General features: G+C 48.2%; 2 protein-coding genes across 2 annotated transcripts in view; both read left to right on the top strand.

The window, feature by feature from the left end:
- The first annotated feature begins 1,970 nt into the window (after positions 1-1,970).
- On the top strand, positions 1,971-5,954 carry RPLP0 (ribosomal protein lateral stalk subunit P0). Its single transcript, XM_006096552.3, has 8 exons — positions 1,971-2,090; positions 2,345-2,446; positions 3,465-3,640; positions 3,748-3,835; positions 3,949-4,095; positions 4,204-4,389; positions 5,002-5,142; positions 5,721-5,954. The coding sequence occupies exons 2-8, from the start codon at positions 2,393-2,395 to the stop codon at positions 5,880-5,882; spliced, it is 954 nt and encodes a 317-aa protein (XP_006096614.1). The 5' UTR covers positions 1,971-2,090; positions 2,345-2,392; the 3' UTR covers positions 5,883-5,954.
- A 1,103-nt stretch (positions 5,955-7,057) lies between these two features.
- GCN1 (GCN1, eIF2 alpha kinase activator homolog) overlaps positions 7,058-14,256 on the top strand; it is a 55,668-nt gene continuing 48,469 nt past the window's right edge. Inside the window, 2 exon segments of the mRNA XM_006096554.3 lie at positions 7,058-7,099; positions 10,953-11,055. Coding sequence (XP_006096616.1) covers positions 7,082-7,099; positions 10,953-11,055 — 121 coding nt within the window. The 5' untranslated portion in view covers positions 7,058-7,081.

The following is a 14,256-nucleotide window of genomic DNA, read 5'->3' on the forward strand; positions in this document are numbered from 1 at the left end:
CTGACTGCAAACCCTGCATTCATACGTTCAACAAACACTTTTTATGAGCCTGGGCTGGTGCAGCTCAGTTGGTGGGGTGCTGTCCTGTGCACTGAGAGACCACTGGTTAGATTTCTGGTCAGGGCACATGCCTGGGTTGCCACTCCATTTCTGGTAGGGAGTGTGCAGGAGGCAGCTGACAGATGTTTCTCTTTCTTTCATCGATGTTTCTATCTCCCTCGCAGTTCCTTTCTCCCTAAAATCAATAAAAACATATTAAAAAACAAATATTTATGATATGCCTACTATGTGCTAGGCACAAAGCAAAAATTTCTGCCTTGCAGAGCTTGCATTCTTGCAGGGAGAGACAGACAAATAACTATATATATAAAAGTCTAATATGTAAAGTGTCCCCTCAGGAGTTCAACTGGGAGTTCAATTGCTCGCTATGACATGCGGTGATCACCAGGGGGCGGCGCTGAATGAAGGAAGGCCCCGGCCAGCAGCCCAAGGCCCTGATTGGCTCTGATTGGTGGCCAGGCCTAGGGACCCTACCTGTGCACGAATTTCATGCACCAGGCCTCTAGTGTAATAAGTAAACTGCATAATGTGCTACAAAGTGTAAGTGCTACCAAAAAACAACAACAACAAAAAAAAAACAGAGTAAGGGGGAAGTGGGAGTGATTATTTAAAAATATTTTTTTTGGTAGTAATTTTAAAAAAAGCAAATCAGAGTAGGCCTGTTTTAGCAGGTGATATTTGAGCCAAACTGTGATGGAGGTGTCACACATGTGGATATAGACAAGGAGCCTTCCAGGAAGAGGGAACAGTTGGTGTAAGAGCCCTCAAGGGGCACATCGTCTGGCTGGAAGGGAATGAGTCAGTAGAAAAATAGGAGATGAGATTATAGGAGTAGAGGTGGAGAGTGGATGATGTAGCCAAAGCATGTCAAACTCAAAGGCTAACACGAGCCAAATAAACAAGGTTTAAGTTTATGTGGGCTGCAAAAAAACAAAAGTTTCAATTTTCATAGAAACATAGGTTTATTTCGCTAGAGACATGCTGAATAAAAGGGCTGAAATAAATGAGTAACCATTAACATAAAATAATAGAACATTTTAATAAATATTTTTTCTTGAACATGAACTTACCGGACACTGAATAACTGAACAAATTAATAAGGGTAACGCAGATAAACCTATTTTCTTGTTCTCCGAAAGCGAAATATTTCCTGTTGCGCACACCAAACAAGTCAGTCCAAGACTAATGAGGTGGCCACCGGCTGCTAAAATATTCGCTGCTAGTATTAGTGGACAGAAATGGTGCACCTGTGCGTAAGGCAGGGAAATGAATGCAACACGATGATAGTAATCAGTCATTAGCGAACGTTGTAGTTCGTTATTAATAATTAAATATAACAGGATATTGTTATGAAATTTTTATTAAAACGTTTCTTACATACCGTTATATTGGCTGGGCTGCAAAAATATTCGTTGTGGGCTGCAAACGGCCCGCGGGCCGCGAGTTTGACATGCTTGATGTAGGGTCTTGTAGGCCAGTTAAGTTTTAATCTTTTTACTTTGTGGGAAATGGGAAGCCTTTGAAGAATTTTGAACAGATGAGGAAATGATCCGACTGTTCTATTTACTTATTTTTTGATCCGACTGTTTTAAGTGATCCCTCTGTTTGGTAGGGGAAGGACACACTATAGAGGGGACAGGGACCATTCTGTTTCTAAGGCCTGTGCAACGTCATCCTCTAGTTTGCGACCTGCCAGGGGTCGGGGAAACGGACCGGACCGGACCGAGTCCACAGATTCAAGCGCCTTCGCAAAGCAGCTCCAGCCCAGCAGAGGGAAGCAGCTCGCAGAGAGCGCCTGCAACCCCAGGCAGCGTTTCCTTAACTTCCTATTTGAAGGCGGCTTCCTGTAGGCTGGAGTGGCAGCTGTGTCATCCAATGGCTGCCTGCGTTCCTTCTGCCTCGCCAGACAGGCGTCGGCGCCAGCCAATAGGTGGGGGTGCTGTCTAAGGCTTCTGATTGGCTGCTTCGTTTCCTTATAAAAGGGGCGCGCCGGCGCACGGTCTTCCTCTCGCCAGGCGTCCTCGTGGGAGGTTCGTGTGGCTGCCGAATGGCGCCGGGGGCTGGCGGCGGGAAGGATGGGCGTCTTTGCGGGGCAGCTGGGAGGCCGCGGGGTCCAGGCTTATGCGGCCCGGGGCTGCGGCCGAGGCTCGCGCTCTGCCCGCGGTGGCCGCGCAGCCAGGCCAGGCCGGCGGGCTCCGCGCGCGGCCTGCTCCGTGGATAGGCCTCGGGTTTGAGGCCGGCGGGCGGTGGGCGCGGGATGCTTGAGCCTCCTCTCTCTTCCCAGTGACATCGTCTTTAAACCCTGCGTGGCAATCCCTGACGCACCGCCGTGATGCCCAGGGAAGACAGGGCGACCTGGAAGTCCAACTACTTCCTTAAGATCATCGTAAGTGCGGGGTGGACCGCGGCCGCCATCGTGCTCCTCTGCCACGGGCTAAGGGCCGTCAGCTCCCAGGTGCCGGGCTGCTGAATCGGGCCATTTTAGGCAAATCTCACTGAACCTTTCAGGATTTCCAAAGGTCTGCGTGCCACCCCCACCTGTTGCAGATACACAGGCTCGGGCAGTTACTGGCTCCCAAGAGCTAAGTGGCATTAATTCATTCCCAGGTCTGTCTGGCATTCAGGTAGCGCTCATCATACTCTCACTTCTCTGCTCCCATCTTTGGGAAGGCGAGAGGCAGTGAGTGACTCATAAAAAGTCAAGTTGGTGCACATTCAGGCCCTGCCAGTCAAGAAACCCAAAGTCTAAATGAATGCTCCCATTACGAAGGCCTTGGGGTGGGTCCTCCCTGCTTAACAGGATGGTACAATAATCCCACACCCACAACCCAGATTTTACAAGTAGGGTTTTGTTGTATTTGCTTTATGTCGTGTTTTGAGCGCTGTAAATCCAGCCTTATGTGGAATGTTTTTGCTGTTAAGTCATTTTAGTGAGTCAGAAACATATCTCATAATTGGGAAATGTTAAAAAATGAGAGCTAAAATTAAAATTTTTCTGATTGAACGTACCAACCCAGTTTTTACTATCCATACTCAGCAAGCAAATCTTTGACAAATCTGTCAGTGTTACGACCCAGGTGGCTCCTGGGGGAGGAGTTGGCCCAATGTGAGTCACTTCAAAAGCATAGAAGAAAGGGAGTGAGATGGAAACCAGCCATTGTGGGGTTGCTTTCTCTTGATTTTTAAAAATTTTTGTTTATTAATTGATTTTTAGAGAGAGAAGCATCAGTTTGCTCTTCTTATTGATGCATTCATTGGTTGATTCTTGTATGTGCCCTGACTGGGAATTGAACTCGCAACCCTGGCATATCAGGATAATGATCTATCTCCTGATGTCCCCCGCCCCCCCCCCCCCCCTTCTTTCCTCCTGTTAAACTTGGCTTGTTTCTGCCTGGTTTTTGTAGCAACTTCTGGATGATTATCCAAAATGCTTCATCGTGGGAGCAGACAATGTGGGCTCCAAGCAGATGCAGCAGATCCGCATGTCCCTCCGCGGGAAGGCCGTGGTGCTGATGGGCAAGAACACCATGATGCGCAAGGCCATCCGAGGGCACCTGGAGAACAACCCGGCTCTGGAGAAGTCAGTCAGTCCTCTGGGCATCTTTGTCTTTCCTCCTCTGTGGCCTTCTCCCCTTTCCTGGAGAAGAATGGTGCTGAAAGGTGACCACTCTGACCTTCTCTTTGTAGACTGCTGCCTCATATCCGGGGGAATGTGGGCTTTGTGTTCACCAAGGAGGACCTCACTGAGATCCGGGACATGCTGCTGGCCAATAAGGTAACAGGAGAGTCAGGTTGGCTAAAGAGACCTTATCAATTTTGGTTCCTTAAAAGCCAAATTCTCAGGTTATATCTGTGGAGGGAGAACTCACATTTCTTATTTTTGTTCAGGTGCCAGCTGCTGCCCGTGCTGGTGCCATTGCCCCGTGTGAAGTCACTGTGCCAGCCCAGAACACTGGTCTGGGGCCAGAGAAGACCTCCTTCTTCCAGGCTCTAGGCATCACCACTAAAATCTCCAGGGGCACCATTGAAATCCTGGTGAGTGGACCTGGCTTGCCAGTACTAGCCAGGCCAGTAGTGGGGGCCCCCTTGGTGGCTGGCAACCTGCTGAATGTTCAGGTGTTAACTTGTTACCTTGTCCTACAGAGTGATGTCCAGCTGATTAAGACTGGAGACAAAGTGGGAGCCAGCGAAGCCACACTGCTGAACATGCTGAACATCTCCCCCTTCTCCTTTGGGCTGATCATCCAGCAGGTGTTTGACAATGGCAGCATCTACAACCCGGAAGTGCTTGACATCACAGAGGAAACTCTGCATTCCCGCTTCCTGGAGGTACATGTTGCCCTTTCCAGGCTCGTACATTAATGGTTGAGAGTATGCCTAGCTTCAGGCTGAATCCTGGCCACTCCTTTGAAACCAAGTGTGTAACCAAGGACAGTTTAATGTCTGGCCTCAGTTTCCTCATCTGTGAAATGGCAGTAATGATACGATATAAGATTGTTGAGAATGAATGAATTAAAGCGTATAAAGCCTTAGAATAGTGCTGGGTAAATAGGGCTATTCTAGGGCTTGGAATAACACGTGATTCACTCTAGCTATTTTTTGGAAGTCTCACCTAGGGGATGCAAAGTTCTCATCTGGCATTATTTAAACATTTTTCTCTCATGGTTATGTTAATAGTTTATATTTTTTACAAAGTAGTGGCTTTTGTAGTAATCATCATCATGGTACAGTAATACCAATGATGGGAATAAGGGTAAAAAGCATTTATGAATTTCTGGGTTTGAATTGCCCTGCCAGAAGCATTTGGTGTGAAGTATCCCTGTGTGAGACTAAGATGCTAGTCCAGCAAGTCTTATCTGCCATTGAGCTTTGCTTGGACTTCACTATCTTCTCTTTTCTCTAAGATATCTCACCTAAAATAATTTTCCCTTCCCTCCACAGGGTGTCCGCAATGTTGCCAGCGTATGCCTTCACATTGGTTACCCAACTGTTGCATCAGTACCCCATTCTATCATCAATGGGTACAAGCGAGTTCTGGCTTTGTCTGTGGAGACTGATTACACCTTCCCACTTGCTGAAAAGGTAAAAGAACCTACTGGGACCGTGTGGGTCTGACAGCAGGGGGATAAATGGCAGCCTGCTGAGTGATTGCTTTTATGATCATATTTTAGTAGCAAGATAATGTTTTTAGATATATTTTTATTGATTTCAGAGAGGGTGAGAAAGATAGAAACATCAATGATGAGAGAGAATCATTGATCGGCTGCCTCCTGCATGCCCCCAATGGGATCGAGCCTTCAACCGGGGCATGTGCCCTTGACTGGAATCGAACCCAGGACCCTTCAGTCCGCAGGCCGATGCTCTAGCCACTGAGCCAAACCGGCTAGGGTGCAGATAACATTTTTTGAATGTATACTTGAGAGGTCGGGGGCATGGGATGTGTGTCCTTGACTTTAGAAATGACAAGAGACACTAGATCCTAAGAGGGTTAGTTAATGGGTAAGAGCTGGGCTTAAGCTCACAAGGTCATGCCCAAGCTGTCATCCTGTCTGGTCACTTTCAGGGAAGGCTTGGAAATTTCTTGTTCCTTAATCTAGAGCTCTACAAAGGCTGATAGGTTGTGGATGACCATTTTGACTGCACTTTTCCCCTTGCTTTAGGTCAAGGCCTTCTTGGCTGATCCATCTGCTTTTGTGGCTGCTGCCCCTGTGGCCGCTGCCACCACTGCTGCTCCTGCTGCTGCTGCAGCCCCAGCCAAGGTTGAAGCAAAGGAAGAGTCGGAGGAGTCGGACGAGGATATGGGATTTGGTCTCTTTGATTAATTACCAAAAAGCAACCAGCTCAGCCAACTCTATTTGAGAAACAAGGAAATAAAGCTTACTTCTCTTAAAAGTTCTGGACTCTTCATTTTGTGTTTTGAGGTTTATAGTATTGTGTACTAGACACTAAAACCATACAGCTTTATTTGGAGTTGACATTTGGGAATCCTCTTTATAAATGAAATGCTGGTCTCCTAACTATTTGTTTTTCTTTTAATAACAAATTTATTGGGACATTATTATATTAGAATTATTACCATGGCCGGACATTATTATATTAGCTTTATTACCATGGCCATGGGCTACTAGTCTGGGTTCCTCTTAAGATTTTTCTTTAATATTTCTATTGATTTCAGAGAGGGGGAGAGAGAGAAACATCAATGTTACAGATTGATCAGCTGCCTCCTGCACGCCCCACACTGGGGATTGAGCCCCCTGACCAGGAATCGAACTGTGACCTCCTGGTTCATAGGTTGACCCTCAACCACAAGCCACACTGGTTGGGCTCTAAGATTCTTAGAGTAGATTTAATGACAGGCACTCGATGAGTTCCAGGTTTTTTCAAACTGGTGATTATTTTAAAGGTAAAAACGTGCTGCTTGTTGAAAGGGTAGGTGTGAGTCTGACCATTGCTTGTTAGAGGGCCAATATCGGCTGTGCAGCCCCCATTCTCTCTAGTTGGCAGATGGGCGGGCTGAGTAAGGGGCAACTATCGGAACCCTGAGGCCCTGGCCTCTCGCCTGCAGCCTTGGCTCAAGTGCCCAGCCCGGGGCCTTCATTTCCCCTCGGGCAGCGGCTCGGCTCCGGCATCCTTCCCTGGCCGCCACAGCCACCTTTGTTCTCTAACCCTGATCTGTCCACCCCGGCTGCAGCGGACAGGACACCAGTTTCCGGTCTCCCTTTTACCTACTTCAGTTCCTGCCATGCAGGAAACACGTTTCTCTAAAGAAGAGCTGCGGGTCAAGTGGGCGGGAGGCTGCCGGGCGGTCTCTCCGAGTTACAAACCCCTGGTCCCCGAGGCCAGGCCGACCAGGGCCGGGAGGAGGCCTCGCTCATCGGTCACCGGTGGCGGGCCCTCCGCCCTCCTGACTTCCGAGGCCGGGCGGTGCAGAGGCGACGAACTCCCGGCCTCGCCCTGCCGCGTGGGCCGCGCCGTGACCCGGAAGCGCTCCGGAAGCAGTTCCGGAGTCAGCGCCGGTAGGATGGCGGCGGACACGCAGGTGAGGCGGGTGTCTGCGGGGCCAACGCGGCCAGCGACTGGGCACGGACGGCGGCCCCCGGGCGGGACCGCTCGTGTCGCCAGTCCAGGGGCCCCGGGGGCGGCGGCAGCGGAGGGCTCGGTCCGGCTTCTCACGGCTCCGGGTCCGGCCCGGCCCCCGGCCCGGGCGGCGCAGACCGAACCCGGACTCGAGGAGTCAGGGGCTCCGGCCCCGGTTTCGGCAGCTGGACCCGGGCGGGCGCGGGCCCTCCCCGACCCTGACGTAGCAGAAGTTCACCTCTGGGAGACTCGACTCCATTTCCCCGAAGCCCCCCGACCCCGGCCGGGGCCAGCTGTCCTTAAGCTTACCATTCAGCGGATGTTTCTGGGGCACCTACTGGGTGCAGGGACTCACAGCAGGGCCTCTGCGTTCAGACCGGCTAAGTTTGGAGCCCCAGCTCTTCGATTTCTAGGAGACGCTCGGCAAGTGACTTAACCCCACCAAGTCTCAGTCTTTCATCTATCAAATGCGGCTAAAAATAATACCGATCGTATAGGGTGTCGTGAGGACGCGGTGAGATGAAGCAGAGCGCCTTATGTGTTGGTTTTTATTAGGTTGAGGGTTAGATTAAAAAGTTACCGAGGAAGAGCCCTGTCCCCCGTGAGTGTTGTCAGCGTTGGCTGCCTTGTAGTCCAGGGAAGGACTTGGGAAAACGCTTTCATTCCACCCCAGCCTCGTTTGTAGTTGTGTTTTCGAGTAAAAAGGCAATATTAAGGGGAAAAGAAGCAGGTGTCTAAGGGACAGCTTGGCCCACTCGGGTCTCCAGGGTGAGGACATTAATCGATTATGATATGGTGGCCACTTAACCTAAACATTCAAGAGATACTTGGAGTCTCCTGTGCAAGGGGCAGGTACTTCGTTTCAAGGTGAAATATTTTGAAAGCTTCTGAGTCTTGGGTATTTTTAAAGGGGTTAGAGTTAGACTCTCAACCTGTGGGTCGCGACCCCTTTGGCGGTCGAACGACCCTTTCACAGGGGTCGCCTAAGACCATCCTGCATATCAGATATTTACATTACGATTCATAACAGTAGCAACAATACAGTTATGAAGTAGCAACGAAAATAATTTTATGGTTGGGTCACAACATGAGGAACTGTACTTAAAGGGCCAGAACCATTGGGTTAGAGCAGGGGTGGGCAAACTTTTTGACTCGAGGGCCACAATGGGTTCTTAAACTGGACCGGAGGGCCGGAACAAAAGCATGGATGGAGTGTTTGTGTGAACTAATATAAATTCAAAGTAAACATCATTACATAAAACGGTACGGTCTTTTTTTTTGTTTTATTCATTTCAAACGGGCCGGATCCGGCCCGCGGGCCGTAGTTTGCCCACGGCTGGGTTAGAGGAACACATGTTGAATGTTTAATATTCTCGAAAGCACAAAAAACCCCACTAGACCTGTATTGTTCACATGGCTAATTAATTGCCAAGTAGTTACTTGAGTTAGTTAAAATTAAAAATAAGATCTTTAGTTGTACTAGCACCGTGGTTGGCAAACTGCGGCTCGCGAGCCACATGCGGCTCTTTGGCCCCTTGAGTGTGGCTCTTCCTAAGCCTTAGCAGTACCCTAATTAAGTTAATAGCAATGTACCTACCTATATAGTTTAAGTTTAAAAAATTTGGCTCTCAAAAGACATTTCAATTGTTGTACTGTTGATATTTGGCTCTGTTGACTAATGAGTTTGCCGACCACTGTACTAGCACATTTCAGTGCATGGGTAGCCACGTGTGGCCAGTGGCTACTGCATTGGACAGTGCAAAAGACCATGGCCATCATCACAGAAGGTTCTAGTGGACAGTGCTACTCAGAGAAGCTGTGAACTTGAAAGCTGTTTGCCTCTGATCTCACCAGCCAGTGACTTTTTGAAGGGTCTTAGTGTGCCTGCCCCAGGTTTGTTCTGACAGGGTCTCAAGTGGGTAACAAGGCAGACCGAGGTGAGGTGAGAAAGCGCAATTATGAACTTGAGGGTTAATTTAAAAAGCTGTGCAGGATAGTAAAAAGTTTATTAAATGGAAGTTAATACTGTTTACATATACTGTTAACATTGACTACTGAGCTAGCCCATATTATGAAACTGAGAAATTGTGTGGGGAACGTGTGTGGTGAGCTATGGTAGAAAGACAAAACTGAAAAAATGAAGAAGTAACAGCACAAGCAAGTTATTTAAAAAAATTTTTTTTTTAATTTTTGTTAATTCTCACCCAAGGATATTTTTCCCATTGATTTTCAGAGAGAGTTGAAGGGATGGGGAGAGATGGGGAGAGAGAGAAACATCAATGTGAGAGAGACACATTGATTGGTTGCCTCTCCGCACACGCCCTGACCAGGGCCAGGGATCAAGCCTGCAATTGAGTTACGTGCCCTTAACTGGAGTCGAACCCGTGACCTTTCTGTCAGTGGGTCGACACTTTAACCACTGAGCCAAAACGGCTAGGGCACAAACAAGTTATTAAGCGATATGGAGATAACTACCAAAATAATCAGCCAGAATTGGTGAGACTGGTCTTTATGGCAAACCTCCCAGAATTCTTCGACTTAGACTCTTTAATTATATGCATATATGACTATAAAGACAAAAGGCAATATTAAAACAAATCATTTATGCAGAAGACAGTTTTGGACACAAGTTTACTCATTGCCAATAGAATTATAGCAGGGAGAGAAGTATAAGGAAAACAGCATTTTATTTCTTTGCACCCTTGAATCTTATTTTACTGGGAAGGCCTGTCTGTGAAATACACTCGGAAAGATGATGGCACCAGGGTGTTAGTTCCTTGGGCATTATGCCCCGGTCCACCACCTGCCCGCTGTGTAGGGCGTTGCTTAGGAGCACAGTGAGGAATGTGTGCATACCACCCTCCTCTCGGAGTCTTAGGCCGTGTCCCTGTGCAGCTGATGCAGCTGTGGTGACTAGGATGGGGGTTGAAAGCTAAGGACTTGTTAGCATCAGTTTATAGACCTATTGGTTTCAGGTTTAGTTTTAAAAATGCAGGTGCTGTGGTTCTCAACTCCAGTTGGGCAACGATTTCCTTCTCGGCGTTAGTTCCTTTGCCACCTGTAAAATGGGGATGCTGCTGCCTGCCTCGAAGGCTGGTTGGTAGTAGTAGCCAGCTCTGGGCTCGGGATGAGAGTAAATGCTCTCATTCATTATCTCACATGGATGTAGTCATATGAGCCATAACAATCATGAGGTAGATGCTATTACCTGTGTTGTATAGATGGAGAGACTGATGACATAATTTGACTTAAGTATCCAAAGCTAGTGAGAGGCAGAGCTGGGATTCAATCTTTTAATCTTTCTTCACCCCTTAGCTACTGTGCTATGCCCTGCTGCTGACTTGCCAAGGTACTGATGTGCTCCTTGTGGGAGGTTTAAGTGAGATAATATAAAGGGGACATACATGGCACATAGTAGGTCCTCACTAGAATTTGCATGATTCTGAACAGATATTTTCTGTCCTGAGGTTTTTGCCTTTTGTCTTACCTCTTTTGGTTCAAGTGTAAGTTACATTGACCAGTTGGCTGGTTGGGTTAAAGCAATACATCTCAACTCGGGATGATTTGAGACACTTGACAACATCTGGAGGCCATTTGGATTGTTACACCTGGGGTGGAAGGAGTGGACTGCTAGTGGGTGGAGGCCAGGAGTGCTGATAAAGATAGGTGCCCACCACAAAGAGTTATCCACCCGAAGTGTCAGTAGAAGTGTCTGAGAAGCCCGGGGTAAGAGCTCTTCCCTGAATTCTGCACATACACACTCACTGTTTGGGGTCTGACTGGTGAAACTTTCTCTGTGGGTTTGGTCTTCACAGGTTTCTGAGACACTAAAGCGTTTTGCAGGGAAGGTGACAACAGCCAGTGTGAAGGAACGGAGAGAAATCCTCAGTGAACTGGGGAAATGTGTTGCTGGAAAAGGTATTTATTTCCCATCCATATGGCCTAGAGATGCTTCTATTTCAAAATAAATTGTGTTCTCTGTTTAGAACCAAGGCCTTCTTTCCCCCTCCTTGTAATAAGTTCTGCCTTGACTTTTTGTATTTGCTTGTTGTAATATGCATTGAAACAGTAGGGTTAGTAGAGAGTTTATCCATTTAGATAACAAAGCTTTTTACAGTTTTAAGCGTTTTTGATTAGAAATAGTTCTAAAAGATACAAACAATCCTTCTTAAGTAAGTTACCAGATGCAAAAACATTTCCCCAGTCGGTCTTCTGTGGAACTCAGCAAGATGGTAGCAGGTGGTTGGCCAGTAAAGGATCCCCAAATCCATTACGTGTGGGACATGTCACATTTTCTAATGCCCACTGGGAGATGCACAACATATTCCAGGGAGGTGCTTTAATTTTATTAATCTTTCTTTAGTCTTATATTTTCCTTAAACACCCACCCCCGTTTTTCTAAACCTGTTCAGGGTGTGGGGACCACATTTTAGGAAATGCTAAGCACATACAGTCATCCTGATTTTGTACCATAATGGAGGGCTATCCCTGCAACCTATTGGGGTATGTAAGACTAGTTTGCCTTCATCCAGTCAATCCTAATTAGTTTTGAGTTTCCTTTGGTGTTTTTGTAATTCAGCAGTGGTTTTCAAAGTGTGGTCCCCAGGCCAGCAGCAGCAGCATCACCTCAGAACTTGTTTGAGATACAAATTCTCAGCTCCACCCCAGCAACACCAATTCAGAAACTGTAGATTGGGGAGTGGGTGGGGGAAGGGGGAATCCCAGCATCTGTGTTTTAATAAGCCCGCACGGTGATTCTTGTGTTTGCTGAAGTTTGAGAACTGTGGTTGTAGCATGTTGAATCTCCCTTTGTGTCAGTTTTTACTTCTTACGAGAGGCCCGGTGCACGAAATTTGTGCACTGGGGGGAGGGGGGTCCCCTCAGCCTGGCCTGTGCTCTCTTGCAGTCCGGGAGCCCTCGGGGGATGTCCGACTGACGGCTTAGGCCCGCTTCCCAGAGGGAGCAGGCCTAAGCCATCAGTCAGACATCCTTAGTGCTGCCCTGGAGGCGGGAGAGGCTCCTGCCACTGCCGTTGCGCCAGCTCAGGGCTTCTGGCTGAGTGGCGCTCCCCCTGTGGGAGCACACTGACCACCAGGAGGCAGCTCCTTCCTTGAGCTTCTGCCCCCTGCTGGTCAGTACGCGTCATAGTGACCAGTCGTTCTGCTGTTCAGTCGATTTGCATATTAGCCTTTTATTATATAGGATAGGATAGGGTTAGTCAGGAGCCCACTTTTTACCACTCTTTCACCCAAGTTCTCATTGGCTGCTTCTGCTGTCTCCTGGTAACATACCCAAGCTTGTTAAAATGTTGTGTAAGTGAAGTAAATTGCTGTTTGTGAGCATCTAAGAGAGTCTCCCATATCTTAACGCTTCAGTGTGTGACTTTTATGGCACTTTCAAAAGTCTTCCCGGTCACTTTTCTCAACAAGGTTGTAGTTAAAAAAGGCTGTCGTGTGACAAGTTGCTATCTGTACACATCTTCTGAACTCTCATGGCTGCCCCCACTGCTGGCTGACTGCTGAATACTACACTTTCCCATTTTATGGAGTAAGGAGTTCGATGGGTATGGATGAAGTTCATGAACTTATAAGATCTTTTTTAAAAAAAAATATATTTTATTGATTTTTTACAGAGAGGAAGGGAGAGAGATAGAGAGAAACATCGATGAGAGAGAAACATCGATCAGCTGCCTTCTGCACACCTCCTACCGGGGATGTGCCCGCAACCAAGGTACATGCCCTTGACCGGAATCGAACCTGGGACCCTTCAGTCCGCAGGCCGACGCTCTATCCACTGAGCCAAACCAGTCAGGGCATTATAAGATCTTTTAGGGAGATTTTACTCTTCATTCACCCTGAAATTCTATTGTTCAGGGTGAATTATATTTGTAAAATGTTTTCTAGTCCTTGATATGCAAGCTGATTGTGGGAAGTTAACTACTCCCACACAAAATCGTTAGTTCTCAATTTTCTAATTTTCTGAGTATAAGCAGGAGCCATTGCAAAGTGGTCATTATTCTGGCCTCTCCTTGTGTTAGGGTAGCAGGTAACAAGTGAGTTAACTAAAGGTGGGTGAGGATATTTCCAGCCAGGCGGAGGAGTTGAAGACTTTCTCACAGCAGTCTGACTCTAGATGCCGCTGGTCAGATGGCTCGGCCCAGCCTGCCCCGAGGCCCCTGATGCTCACCGCAGTCCTGCCTTCTTGTACTTGAACCCTGACACTCGCTGATGCAGCCTCTCCTCTGCCTGATCTTTCCAGTCACGGGCCTCGAGGGCAGCGGCCAGTGATGAAGGGCTCGGCTCTGGGGTCAGACGGGCTCATCCACTTACAGGCTGTGTGACCTGGTTCAAGCTACTCAACCCGTCTGAGCCTGACTCCTTGCTTTGAGCCTGGCAATAGCAGTAGTGCCTCCCTCACAGGGTGGGTGTGAGGCGTGAGTGGATGGTGCTTAACACAGTGCCTGGCCAGCTTTGCTAAGCTCCTGGTGTATAGTAGCTGTTATTACTGTTCTCTTAGCGGCAGCCTGTCTCTGACCCCTGTTATTCTTTTCCTCAGTTACTGAAATAGCCCCAAATCCAGTGGCACAGTACAGTGTTCTGGGCCGGGGGCCTGGGTCTCTGCCCCTTCATTTCCCCTTCATCATGCGGGTCCTGAAGTGTGGGGCACTGCGCCAGCCCTTTGTGGGCCTCCTGCTCTCGGTGCCTCCCACGTTGGCCTGTCTTACACTGCAGCTCACACTCCCCCTCCTCGACACCCCCTTCTCCTTCTCGTCTGCGTGCTTCAGTCTGGTCAGCTTTCCATTAGTGAGCACTAGTGTTCAATCAGAGTCTCTCTTTCACTCAGCTGGCCTGCTTGGTTTCCTGTGTCTTGGTTTCTTCGTCTTAAAATCACAGTACCCATCTCATGGGGGTTAAATAGGTTAATGTGTGGGAAGTGCTTAGAGCAGGACCTGGCACTTTGAAGTGTTGGGTGTTGTTATTTCTCCTCCTGTGTCCGGAACAGGCACTGTGCATTCTTACCCCTGTGCTTAACTCCACTCAGCACGGACATCCCTTTCCATTTCCCCATAGCCTCCTAATCTATTAGGCCAAGCGTCTGTGTCCTTAAAACCTTCAGAAA

The sequence above is a fragment of the Myotis lucifugus genome, unplaced genomic scaffold (genome assembly GCF_000147115.1).
Source record: "Myotis lucifugus unplaced genomic scaffold, Myoluc2.0 scaffold_181, whole genome shotgun sequence".
Lineage (NCBI taxonomy): Eukaryota > Metazoa > Chordata > Mammalia > Chiroptera > Vespertilionidae > Myotis > Myotis lucifugus.